Below are 13,202 nucleotides of genomic sequence, written 5' to 3'. Positions count from 1 at the left end.
GGCGGGCCCGGTGGGGCTGCTGTCCGGCCATGGGAGCGGGCAGGGAGCCGGAGGGGACGGACGGGCAAGCCCTGGGACGAGCCGCCTGATCTCTGGGCTGTGGAAACTCTTTGGTTTGGGTTTTGTTTTTATATCTTTATCAGTCATTTCTAAAAAACACGTCAGAGCGGATTCCGGAGCTTGAGCAAGGCTGGTTTAGGTGGTCATGTACCTGAACGTACCAGCGCGTGTATGTTTAAACTAGAAGGATGGTCTGGGAGTTTCTGGCTCTACGTTTTACAGCAGGGAGCCTCAGGGCAAACCCCGGAATGGTTTGGGTTGGAAGGGACCCTAAACACCGTCTGGTTCCAGCCCTCCTGCCCGGCGGGGCTTGCTTGCCATAATGGAGATGGGCAGGGTCATCTTCCTGTGTTGGTAAGGGGGGAAACAAAAGGAAGTGGTGTGAAGAAAGTGTACCCACTGCTGTAACAGCTGGGGAAGCAGTGGTGTTTGGGAGCACAAAGTTAGTAAAATCTGTACAGTCTTTTCCCTCATAGGAAATGTCTGTCTGACAACAGCAGGAGGATCCTGTGCCATCTCACTTGTACTCCCACAGCTCCTCTTAAACAAAACCAACTGTTCAAACTCCAAACTCTGCTATTACTCATCATATAGTATTTCTTATGTGTGTTTTGAATACTTAGGAGCTCAGGTGGGAGTTAGGGATGTGTGATCAAAACAGATCTGATCATTTGCTATGTAGCTTCCTGTATTTTAGAAGTCTTTGCTAGCACGTTCTCTGGCTCCTAGCACTACCAAAGGGGAGCACTGCACAGATGTAATAAGCCAAGACTGAAGCACACAAAGGGTTAACACTGCTCGGGGTGGTGCATGGTTGGGTTGCCCACAGGGCACTCTGTTCCAGGAGGATTCTGCTGGAATGTGACAGCAGCAGAAAAGACCTTGTGCCTGGATTGTGTTTCAGTGGTGGATTTGGCCTGAAATTCCGTGTTGTACTTCTTGATGCAACACAGTAACTTTTAAAATCCATGTTGTTGTTTCCTACAGCTGTATTACCAAGTCTTGAATTTTGCCATGATCGTCTCCTCTGCGCTGATGATCTGGAAGGGGCTGATCGTGGTCACGGGCAGCGAGAGCCCCATTGTCGTGGTGCTCAGGTGAGTCCAGAGGCTTTGGCCTGTTCAGGGCCAATCATTGTTGTGCCCTTTGCCTCATCCCCTTCCCCCTCGGGTAGATTTGGAGCTTGAAATCTCACCTCCTCAAAGTGCCCCCCAGCCACATCTGTTCTTCTTGCTGGTTTTGCACACCTGGCAAACACTGCTTTCCTAGTTGCAGCACAGTTTCCACTGAAGTTGGTAGAAACAGTAGATGTTTGCAGCCTTCAAAAATCTGTATGCTTACTTAATTAATGGATAAACTGCTACTTAAGATTACTTGCACACGCATATATTTTGCTACCAGGGATATTAATTCCGGGCCCGGTGGGGCTGCTGTCCGGCCATGGGAGCGGGCAGGGAGCCGGAGGGGACGGACGGGCAAGCCCTGGGACGAGCCGCCTGATCTCTGGGCTGTGGAAGCTCCTTGGTTTGGGTTTTGTTTTTATATCTTTATCAGTCATTTCTAAAAAACACGTCAGAGCGGATTCCGGAGCTTGAGCAAGGCTGGTTTAGGTGGTCATGTACCTGAACGTACCAGCGCGTGTATGTTCAAAATAGAAGGATGGTCTGGGAGTTTCTGGCTCTACGTTTTACAGCAGGGAGCCTCAGGGCAAACCCCGGAATGGTTTGGGTTGGAAGGGACCCTAAACACCGTCTGGTTCCAGCCCTCCTGCCCGGCGGGGCTTGCTTGCCATAATGGAGATGGGCAGGGTCATCTTCCTGTGTTGGTAAGGGGGGAAACAAAAGGAAGTGGTGTGAAGAAAGTGTACCCACTGCTGTAACAGCTGGGGAAGCAGTGGTGTTTGGGGGCACAAAGTTAGTAAAATCTGTACAGTCTTTTCCCTCATAGGAAATGTCTGTCTGACAACAGCAGGAGGATCCTGTGCCATCTCACTTGTACTCCCACAGCTCCTCTTAAACAAAACCAACTGTTCAAACTCCAAACTCTGCTATTACTCATCATATAGTATTTCTTATGTGTGTTTTGAATACTTAGGAGCTCAGGTGGGAGTTAGGGATGTGTGATCAAAACAGATCTGATCATTTGCTATGTAGCTTCCTGTATTTTAGAAGTCTTTGCTAGCACGTTCTCTGGCTCCTAGCACTACCAAAGGGGAGCACTGCACAGATGTAATAAGCCAAGACTGAAGCACACAAAGGGTTAACACTGCTCGGGGTGGTGCATGGTTGGGTTGCCCACAGGGCACTCTGTTCCAGGAGGATTCTGCTGGAATGTGACAGCAGCAGAAAAGACCTTGTGCCTGGATTGTGTTTCAGTGGTGGATTTGGCCTGAAATTCCGTGTTGTACTTCTTGATGCAACACAGTAACTTTTAAAATCCATGTTGTTGTTTCCTACAGCTGTATTACCAAGTCTTGAATTTTGCCATGATCGTCTCCTCTGCGCTGATGATCTGGAAGGGGCTGATCGTGGTCACGGGCAGCGAGAGCCCCATTGTCGTGGTGCTCAGGTGAGTCCAGAGGCTTTGGCCTGTTCAGGGCCAATCATTGTTGTGCCCTTTGCCTCATCCCCTTCCCCCTCGGGTAGATTTGGAGCTTGAAATCTCACCTCCTCAAAGTGCCCCCCAGCCACATCTGTTCTTCTTGCTGGTTTTGCACACCTGGCAAACACTGCTTTCCTAGTTGCAGCACAGTTTCCACTGAAGTTGGTAGAAACAGTAGATGTTTGCAGCCTTCAAAAATCTGTATGCTTACTTAATTAATGGATAAACTGCTACTTAAGATTACTTGCACACGCATATATTTTGCTACCAGGGATATTAATTCCTGGATAGGTGTTAGGATTCCAAACAAGTAATTCTGTTGTAATAGAAGTACGTGTAAGCCTGTGAAGCTCTTGTTGTGTCTCCTGAAGAAAATCAGTAAATGTGTTGCTCTTCCTGAAGCCATTGAGTGCTTTACGGTCTATTTGTTAATAGATTTTTATAGTATTTAATAGTTCATGGTTTTTTTACCATCTATATATTTATTTTAAAACTGTATTACAGTAAAACTCCTCTTATGATTACATTGTACCTGCGTGTTGCTTCTCTCGTGGTGGTATCTTGCTTCAGGTGTGTAAAGAGCCCATCCACTACATGAATTGAAACACGTGCTGATGGAAGAGTCAGCCTTACAGGAAATGAATGTGTGTAAGCAAGGAACATATGCAGTGAATAACACTATTTTAATGGGTGTTGTCCCTGTTATTAGTTCTGAGATCTGGAATCCTACCTTAAAGCTTGTTACCCAGAGGTACTATGGCTGAGAAAAGGCACGGAGGGTCATTGATAGTAGTCACTGATGTAAGCACAGCTCTTGCTCCTGTCAATTAAACTCCTTCTTTGTGGAGAAGTACTTGTCCTGGGAAACCTTGTTTGGCTTTTCACTAATGGATTGATTTTCTGAACCAGAATGGCTCATTCTGGTCCTGCAGCAGCTGCAGTGCTGTCAGGTGCTGTGTAGCTGCTTGCTTGCAGGGAGGCAGTGCAGGAGTCTCCTGTGGACCTTGGGACCTGCTGAGGTTTGGGTTGTGATAAACAGTGTTATGGAACAGGGGAAGCTACAGATGGCAGTGAAATTTGTGAGTTTATCTGTAAGAATTAAATGTTCTTTGTTTTGATGGTGCTTCTTGCATTTACCATGCCACTAACAAGCTCTGTTTCTCTGTTTGCAGTGGCAGCATGGAACCAGCTTTTCACAGAGGAGACCTCTTGTTCTTAACGAATTTCCACGATGACCCAATCAGAGCTGGTGAAATAGTTGTTTTTAAAGTTGAAGGCAGAGACATTCCAATAGTTCACAGAGTAATCAAAATACATGAAAAGTAATGCAACTTGGCATTTTCCTTGTTTCTAAGTACAGTTTCTTTCACTGTGACTTTCAGTTACATTTTTATGTGGTAGTGTTCTGTGAGAAGGAGCTGTGGGGTGAAACTCTTCTCTAGGATGTGATCCACATTTGTCCCTGCTTCTGTGGCAACACTTCTGGAGACTCTGGCTCAAGCTGCTGGGGTTGGGAGCAGGTAGATGTGCCCAAGGGGACACCAGTGACACCAGCTGCACACGTGGGTTTTGCAGCAGCAGCCACGTGTGTGGGAGCAGAGTCTGCTGGCTGCTGTAGAACTGGGGCTTTGGTTATGAGAAATAGCTACTTCTGAAAGCAGATCTAGAAAAGAAGATGAAGGCTGAGTGACCTTAGAACTGTATTGCAGTGTTAGTGACAAAATACCGAATTTGGTGAAGATTTGCAGCTGCCTTAGAGGATGTTCAAATTTATTTCCATCAGAAGGACAAAACTTTATTTTGACATAAATATTACTAAGAGTTAAACAAGCGTATAGAACTTAAAATTGCCTAAAGCATTTTAAAGGAAGATTTTTAGGGTCTTATCTCATCTGAAACTTGTAATTTAAATTCAGCTAAATGAATTCTCTAATGTGTGATGACTTCACAGGATCTTATCCCACAATTTTTAAAAAAGGAAAGAAAAAGACAAACCAGCTGCAGAGTTTTATTCAATATTTCAGAGTTAAATCTCTGTTCTGTTGAAAATGCAGAGGGTTAGGGTTTGTTTGGTATTTTTCTAGGTAGGCACATAGTGCTTTTGTTGAGTAAGTTTAATGCCTGCTCTGGAGGGACAATATCCCTTTCATGTCTGTTGTATAATGACATGGCAAATGACAATCTGGGAGTGGTTTGTGTAACATTTCTTGTTCCAGTCTGTTGACTGTCAGTAAAGTCTGCAATGTTTATGATTTAATGGTGTTTGGTTAAATAAGCAGGACTGGAAGTAAACATTGTTATCTAATCTTCTAGCACTTTTCATCATCATTGTGCTTTGTAGATGTTAATTGAGGTTTTTAATTGAAGTGATATTTAGTTTATCACCTTGTTGCCTTCTAGAGAAAATGGGAACATCAAATTTCTGACTAAAGGTGATAATAATGAAGTTGATGATAGAGGCTTGTACAAAGAAGGTCAGAACTGGTTAGAGAAGAAGGATGTTGTTGGAAGAGCAAGAGGGTAAGTAGTGCAAAACGTTTATGTTATTTGCAATTAAAAAGATTTTAGAACTTAAAACCTGTTCTGCTGTTGGTACAGACTAGATCTGGTACAGTATTTTTTAATTTCTTAAATAAAATTGTAATTAAAAAAAAAACAACTGAGAAAGTTACTTTCTTTAGACGTCTCACTGATGTGGAGAGAGTGGAAATTTTTTTTTTTTTTTTAAATGGCACATTTAACCAATAATCTACCATGAAGTACAATTTTAACCAACTTATTCTTGTAGTTGCTCAAAATTACTAGGAAATAATTTCCATGTTTCACAGAAATTTTGTGCAAGGCTTGAGCTTCTGACTTTGTTCCCTGCCCAGGTGAGATGAAATCTCTTAAGATTTTTCTCAAATAACTTTATTTATCTAAGGAACAAAAATAATAAATTTTATTTCCCATTCAGATTTTCATTAATGACATTATTATTTTGCACTAAAATATTTAAGACTGAGTGACATCAAACATTTTTAAGTAATATTTGAGGGTTAATTTTGCATTCCTCTGTGTTGTCAATCACAGATTTTTGCCTTATGTTGGAATGGTAACGATCATCATGAATGACTACCCAAAATTCAAGGTATGTAGACTGATACTTCCAATGCCTGAATGTAAAACTAAAAAAATAGCAAGTAAAAATATTAAGAATCTTGCAGATAAGAATACACATTAGGAAAAAAGATGTGTGTGGTTTGGTACCTCATGTACAAGGAGCTGTGTTTTCTTGCTCATTTGAACTTGTCTGATGGACAGTTGAGCTTGGTGATCCTTGAGGTCTTTTCCAGCCATGACAATTACGTGATTTGTAGTAATTTGAAAACATATAATTTCTAGGAATGTAATAAGTTTAAGTGTATACAGTCATGATAGCTATTTATGATGAATATGATCACAGTAAACTATTTCTATAAGTCTGTAGGAACACGGCTGTAGTTGTGTGCTCATCTGGAAGGTGTAGTGTGGGAGAGGGCACACATTGAACAATTTGTACTTTCAGAACTTCTCTGAAAAGAAACTATGATCAGTCTTTGTTCTCTTTTCCTTTTGCAGTATGCTCTTCTGGCAGTAATGGGAGCATATGTCCTGCTGACACGTGAATCCTTAGAACCACCATCAAAACCCGGCCACTTTTCCAAGTTAAAAATACAGGGGAAAAAATTGATATGTTTCAGGTGTTTTCATTTCTGTATATAGTTACAAAACTGTGTGACCTTTTGTCTTGTCTAAATAAACTACAGCTGATGACTAAAGCCTTGGGCTGTTGGTTACCCACCTATCAGCATATTCAGTTGATGCTGCTTCCCCCTTAGACTTTTGCTTGTGGAGGGGACACTGCCTGTGCCAAAGCAGCTGTGGCACAGCTCTCGGACCTGCTCTGTGCTTGTCCTTAGGTGGTGCTGCATCTGGACCTGCTTTTCCCCCTCCTGCTTGTCAGTTTGTTGGGCTGGATTATTTTTAACCTCTCTCAGTGCCCTGCCCTCCCACAGCCACACCAACTGTCTCGGCACGTGTAAGGACACAGCCTGTGGGCTGGATCAGGTGGAGAGCTGCAGGGGTTCAGTCAGACTTAGCCCAAGTTGTCTAGATATGGCTGACAGCATAGACAGGAAAAAGGTCTTTCTTTCGGATTAAGAATGGAGACGTGGAAACTTGGAGCTTTTTACCTGAATTTGAAACTTGTTCCTTTGTGTTGCAGGGACAAAAGCCCCGATGGACTGACCTGGAGAGGCCTAATTTTTAGGGACCGTGTGTGTTTCCAGAACACAGGCTTTTAACTGTTCTGTCTTTATCTTCCAAGCTGTAAAACAAACCTAACAAAAAGATTGTCTGGGGCTTTATTAAACACTTGCAGATGACTGAATGAATAGCACGGTAGTGTGCTTCAGCAGTATTGCCTGTAAGGGGAAGACATAACTCCTCCAGTTTGAGAACGTATTGTTCTCTCCTATCACATGGTACTTGAACAGTATGAAACATAAATTTGATTTTTCATCTTTAAACATACCTGATAACAGTTATATGAAATTCTGGATTTTTCTCCAGGCTTCAAATGTCAATGTTGTACCTTCAACAAAGCAGAACTTGTTTTCCTTGCTTGCTTGGGTTTTGTAGCTTTCATAAGGAACAGCATGATGGTTTTTTCCTACAGAGTGTTGTTCCTCCTGTGATTCCTTACTTCTACAAAAATATACTGTTATACAATAATGGCACTACTTCTGTTGTAGCAGCTAGTGCTGAAAGGCAGGCAACTGCTGAATTTTTCCAACTAATATTACTTCTTTTGTGTCCTACTAAGCACTTTTCATGTCTTATTTTGTTTCAAATTGTGTAGAAATAAAATTGAGTATAGTAAATGGCATGTCAGGATAATTTAGGTATCCTTAATGCAGACTTCCCGAAAGTGTGCCATCACAGCTAAGAAAAAATAATTTGATTTTTGGAGACAGTGCATCTGTAGTAAGATTGATAGATGCAGATATCTTTTTTTTTTTTTTTTTTTTTTTTTTTTTTTTTTTTTTTTTTTTTTTTTTTTTTTTTTTTTTTTTTTTTTTCCCACCCCAGTAGTGCTGAAATAAGGATTTATTCCTACCCCAGTGCAGTCACAGCCAGCTCTAACTTAGGGAGTGGGGTTTTGGACATAACCCAAATAACAAATTCAACACATCGTGGGAATTTAGTCTTTTGTTGAGGAAACAGGGATTAGGAAGAAGATGCAAGGATAACATCTAAATATGCAGGTTCATGCTCAGTAAAAAACAAACAAACAAAGTTGGCCTTGGTATAGGCCAGGGATAACTAATAAAAAGTGAGTTAAGATCCTATGTATTTGGTGCCTCAAGGTGCTTTCCATTGTCTACAAATACAACTTCTTTCTTCAAAGAAAGCTGCAGCTTCCCTGTGAAGTCAGGCCAGATCACAGATACAACTGGCAGATCTGCTGTCATTAGCTGCATTGATTGTGGAAGCCGTGGTAACTTCTCAGCTCACAGGCTGCTTAGCCATCAATACTGCCTGGAAGGACAGCTAGCGTGGGTGATGGCATGAAAGACTGTCACTGGAGAAAAGAAAAGCACATTGTAAAGCGAATGCCTCCATCCTAGCAAGGCCTCTGGACGACTGCTTTTTTTGAGAAGGCTAAGATGCTGCAGGCACAAGCAGTATGTTTTTAACTGGAGAGCTGGGAGCAGGAGTGCAGGCTCTGGTTGAAGCTCTTTGCTTTTTCTTTCTAGCTACCTGCCTTGTCACAGCTATGCCCCGGGCAGCCAGCACCATGCAGAGTGACCGGGCATCCTGGGGACCCCTGAGCTGGGACACAGGTGAGGGCAGGGGCAGGTCCCCACAGACCTGGCAGAGATAAAGGGAGTACATGGAGTAACTGGAGAGACAGCTCCAGTTTAAGCCTTGTTAGCAAGTCATTTCTCTCATGTTTAATCAAGACAGCAAGCAATAGCGATGAAAAGGACATTTTCCTTTGCGTGGATGGATTTTATCCATGTTTCTTGTAACATCTTAGGGGCCAAAAGCAAACAAAACGTAAGCCACCCACATGACAAAAATTCAATGTCTCTCTGCTACACAGCTTGGCTTAAATAAGTGTATTTCATCTTTTCTGTCATCCTGTTTGCTCCAGTACACTACGTTTGTATATTGAACCAGCTCCGCTTCTGTCATTTGCGTGTGAACGTGCCACCAGCAGAAGCTGTGTTTGTGTGCTGAACACAGTCCCTATCTACTTGTAGATGTATGGAGAGCTTGCGTGGACATGCCCATCGCCTGAACTCAAGCTGTGTGACTGTCTGAGCTCCACGAACAGCAGCTGTGCCGAGCCCGGGGCTGCCCACAGAGCCTCCCGGCTGGACGCGGGGCTGCTCACGGGTGCAGGCCGGGCTCTGGGGCCACCCGAGGGCCTGTCCTTTCCTCACCTGCCCCTGTCCTGCTGCTTGTTCACCACCTGTGCTTGTGCCATGCAGGCTCCTCCAGCACGTACGGTGTTTATAAATCTGGCATCAGCTATTATATGTGGAAGAAAGTTGACATCGGGGCAACAAAACTTGCAGTTTTACATCCCTTCAATGCTTATTTTCCAGGTTGTTGATGCCCTGTCCCTGCAGGTTTTTAAGGCCAGTCTGGATGAGGTTTTGTGCAGCCTGGTCTAGTGGTGGGGATTCCTGCTCGTGGCAGGGGGGTTGGAGCTTAGTGATTAAGGTCCTTTGCAACCTTAATGATTCTATGATTCTATGTCTATGTGACTTTTAAGCATGTCCAGGGATGGTGATTCCACTGCTTCCCCAGGCAGCCTGTGCCAGGGCCTGACAACCCTTTTTGTGAGGAAATTTTTCCTAATATCCAGCCTAAGCCTCCCTTCATAGAACTTGAGACCATTTTCTCTCATCCTACTGCTTGTTCCTTAGGAGAAGAGACTGGCACTTGCCTCTCTACAGCCTCCTTTCAGGTAGTTGTAGAGAGCAGTAAGATCTCCCCTCAGCCTCCTTTTTTTCAGACAAACCAGGCCCAGCTCCCTCAGCTGCTTTTCACAAGACTTCTCCTCAAGACCCTTCACCAGCTTCCTTGTCCTTCTCTGTACCCACTCCAGCACCTCCATGTCTTTCCCCAAAACTGGACACAGTGCTCAAGGTGCAGCCTCACCAGTGCTGAGAACAGAAGTGCTTCCCATCTCAATTCCCAAAACACAGAACCTCTCCCCCACAAAACCCAACGCGCTGGCTGGAGCAGCATGCTGGCACCCGGTCCACCTGCAGTGGGAAATCCATTCAGTGAAGCTGCAACCAGGCACAGGGCTTCCTAACATGCAGCACAAACACTATCAAATATGTGCTTTATTAAATAAATGTTTATTATGTTGTATTATTCAGCCTCTGTAAAGTGGAGCTCCACTGAAAAATGTCTTCAGTTCTTCAGGGAACTGTTACTGCAAAGAGTCAGTTTTCAGGTTGTTTGCAGAATGCCTGCCCAGGCCACAGCTCTGGAGCACTGGAGATTAGTCTAGGCAGCATCTTCAACATTTACAAAATATTCCTTGGTGATAGCACCCTGTTATTACATTGCTGATACGCTTAAGCCATTGTTTGTTCTCTACATATATTATAGGTGTCTCTAACGTCAGGATCACTACAAAGAAAACGATGAAAGGCACACACCATTTTTCTTTTCTCTCTTTTTATTTCCATACAATCTGCTTTGCTGATAGAACAATCACAGTTGCCTAAAATGTAAAGGAAACAAAGAGTGTTATTGTGATAGAAGCATTAAAAACCCATTAATGTTTTCCTGCCATGGAGTGCAACAATAGTTCTCTTTGCCATGGAATATATGAGAAGTAGAATGGTATTTTAAAATGAAGGGAGCTGCTTCCTGATGTTCAAGCATAAATCTGTTACTGGATTTCTTCTTTAAGAAAGAAAGGTTGTCTCCAACAGAGTCACTCATGGTTGATAAAATGTGTTTGTTGTACCTGGATCCTTTTCTGTTGTGGGGGATCCTGTACATTATTTCTGCGTATTATCAAATTACTATTTTTCTGAAAAGATTAATAAGATCAAGAATTAGAATAAATCCACATTACTTTTTTTGTCCTTAAGAACAATAAAGAAATGCTAATAATGCACGGATGCATTCAAAGGGCTGGGTCCTCAGCAGGGCTGAGGAAGCGGCGCGAGGCCGAAGGAGGGGCCCTTGGGAGGGGTCACTCACCCCAGACCCCGGCGCTGGGCGGTTTTGGTTGCAAAACTGATGGCCAGTCATTCTGTCAGAGGGAGAGAATAAGAACGCCCTGGTAGATGTTTCGATCCCCAAAGTCTCGTAAGCATCTCACCAGGGAGATAAAAGCCTGTCTATATCCTGCAGAGAAGTGAAGCGGAGCTCGTGACGTGTCCGGCACACGTCACAAGTCATGCACTAGATTCTGGGAAGTCGTGCAGCCGAGGCCTTGGAAAAAGACAAGCCTGCCTCCAGCACTCCCTTAGACATGTGTGGAGCCTGCTGAGAGATCAGTGTCAGGTCCATGACTGTGGGTGTCCGTTCTGTCTATGCATGAATCAAGACTTAGGATTAAAGATCTTACTGGAGTCTCTTTCTTTTGGAAAGTGTAAGAATAAAGTTCCATTGAACACACTCAGTGAAGAGAGAAGGCTCTCATGGCAGTTGTCAGTATAAAAGCAAAGGTAAAACTACAAGAGAGAAACAGGCTTTTAGGGTTGCTTTAGTTTGGGGACATTTATTATCTTCCAGAAAAAGAGAAAATACTCAGAGAGTTTTTGGTGGTGGTTTGCTTCAAATAACCCAGTTTGATTGTTTGGAAGAATTAAACAGATTTTTTTAGTTTGTTGTATGATAAAACCCTGAAAATATGGTTTTCTTGGCAAAAACACCCCTGCACCCAAAAAGCTAATCCTTATTAAAAATAAAATTCAAACGCAAATTTTATCTATTCTCAGTATTTTTCTCTGTAACTTTAGCCACCTAAAGGGCAAACTAATTTAAACTTTCATTAAGTGGGTAATACAAGGTTTAAAAATGGAGGTGTATAAGGAACAATCTCAAATAGTGAGTAGCTCAAGGCAGTGCAGATCTAGTGTGAAGGCTGAAGATGAAACTAATACATACAAAGGATGAGAAGGATTTCTTTGTTTGCATATTGTTTGTGAGTGCACTGAGTCACTGTTCTTTGGCCATCACCAGCCAAAGCTGGCTCACAGCACAGGCCAGGACAGCCAGCAGGCTCCCTCGGCAGACCCTGTAGCTTAGGAAAGCCAAATATTGTGCTTTGGGTTTGTTTTTCTGGAAATGGACAGTTTCCTGCATGTTCAGTTTCTTGCCTTGAATTACCACGAACAATGAGAATTTCCCAGGGATGGCAGCATTGTGTCTGATCACTCAGCACTGAGCACATCTTGTCTGTAGCTGTGCTGTGAAAGTGAGGACTGAGGCAGGAGAACACTATTGTAAATTAAACAAGAATGCATAATTAATAACCAAAATAAAAGAATGAATCACATTAATCAGTAAAAGAAGATGCAATAAACTAAGATGAAACAAGAGAATAATTTAGCTCATACAGTAGGATACACAATTGACTTCAAAAGGGATTGTACTAGATAGTTTGCCCCATAATTATGCTAATTTGCCTCCCTGGTATCTTCCATTGGGCACAGTTCACTTCCAGTTGTGCTGAGTTAGCTGTAGAACCTGGCAAGTCCCTCCCAGTCAGCTCTGGTAACCGTGTATCCTAATTCCTGTTGTAGCTCTCTGGACAGCAAAAGCATCCCATGAACTGTACCAATTCCACAGGACTCCCTCCCTGTCTCTGTTCTCCCTTGGGACAAACAGCACCTCAGGGCTCGATGTCCTCCCCACTACTCCCCCCACTGACAGGCCTGAAGTTGAATGTGTTTAAACCTTCCAGGTGCTTGGAATGGCAGAATCAGAGAAACACAGAATGAGAACCACGGTTATTCGTGGCCATCACAGCCCTCCAGTGTCTCCAGTGATTCATCCACCCTCTCCCCTGCACTGCCTCTCCAGGACGGAAATCTTTTCATCCATGGACAGTTCCAGGTGCCCTAGACTGCTGGAAAGGTCACAGGGTCTCTGTGCAAGGAGAGAAGACAACCTTGTCAATGGGTCACACTACTGTCAGCAGCACAGTACATGTATGTGATACTGGAAATAAAAAGCCCTGCAGATCTTCTGTTTCAATGAGCTCCAAGTGATGTTGTGCTTTGAGTTTGGCTGCTTTACCCTCATTCCTCCTGCTTAAAAGATGCTGGAGCTTTTTCTTTTTTTTCCATAAGCTCTTGTAAAAAAAAAAAATTCAACCTGTTCGGTTCTCGAACCGGCCCTGAGAGCCCCTTCCCGCGCTCTGGAGGGAAGATCCATTCCTTCCCATGGCACCTTCCCCCGAGAAGCGCTGGGGTTCGGGCGGCAGGCGGGGGGGCAGCCCGAGCCCCGGGGCCGGCACCCCCCGCTCCCCC

General features: G+C 43.7%; 2 protein-coding genes across 2 annotated transcripts in view; both read left to right on the top strand.

Annotated features, from left to right (window-relative positions):
- Positions 1-2,472: 2,472 nt before the first annotated feature.
- Positions 2,473-6,986, top strand: SEC11C (SEC11 homolog C (S. cerevisiae)). The gene is made up of 6 exons (XM_010003652.1): positions 2,473-2,628; positions 3,834-3,983; positions 5,062-5,181; positions 5,734-5,791; positions 6,262-6,347; positions 6,908-6,986. Exons 1-6 carry the CDS (start codon positions 2,546-2,548, stop codon positions 6,984-6,986), a joined length of 576 nt encoding a protein of 191 aa, XP_010001954.1. The 5' UTR covers positions 2,473-2,545.
- Positions 6,987-8,461: 1,475 nt separating this feature from the next.
- The window catches only part of GRP (gastrin-releasing peptide), an 8,950-nt gene continuing 4,209 nt past the window's right edge, over positions 8,462-13,202 (top strand). The window contains exon 1 of the mRNA XM_010003650.1: positions 8,462-8,528. Within this exon, the coding sequence (XP_010001952.1) occupies positions 8,462-8,528 (67 nt within the window). The remainder of the gene's footprint in view (positions 8,529-13,202) is intronic.

The sequence above is a fragment of the Chaetura pelagica genome, unplaced genomic scaffold, assembly GCF_000747805.2.
Source record: "Chaetura pelagica isolate M959 unplaced genomic scaffold, ChaPel_1.0 scaffold488, whole genome shotgun sequence".
NCBI lineage: Eukaryota > Metazoa > Chordata > Aves > Apodiformes > Apodidae > Chaetura > Chaetura pelagica.
Note: the sequence above shows the minus strand (reverse complement) of the source record. Positions and strands in the feature narration are given on the sequence as shown.

Bases quoted from the DNA above. Each gene is read 5' to 3' on its own strand.
- SEC11C (XM_010003652.1), top strand. From the start codon at position 2,546: ATGATCGTCTCCTCTGCGCTGATGATCTGGAAGGGGCTGATCGTGGTC. The intron at 2,629-3,833 runs GTGAGTCCAGAG...CTCTGTTTGCAG, and splicing joins CCCATTGTCGTGGTGCTCAG to TGGCAGCATGGAACCAGCTT. The intron at 5,792-6,261 runs GTATGTAGACTG...TTCCTTTTGCAG, and splicing joins ATGACTACCCAAAATTCAAG to TATGCTCTTCTGGCAGTAAT.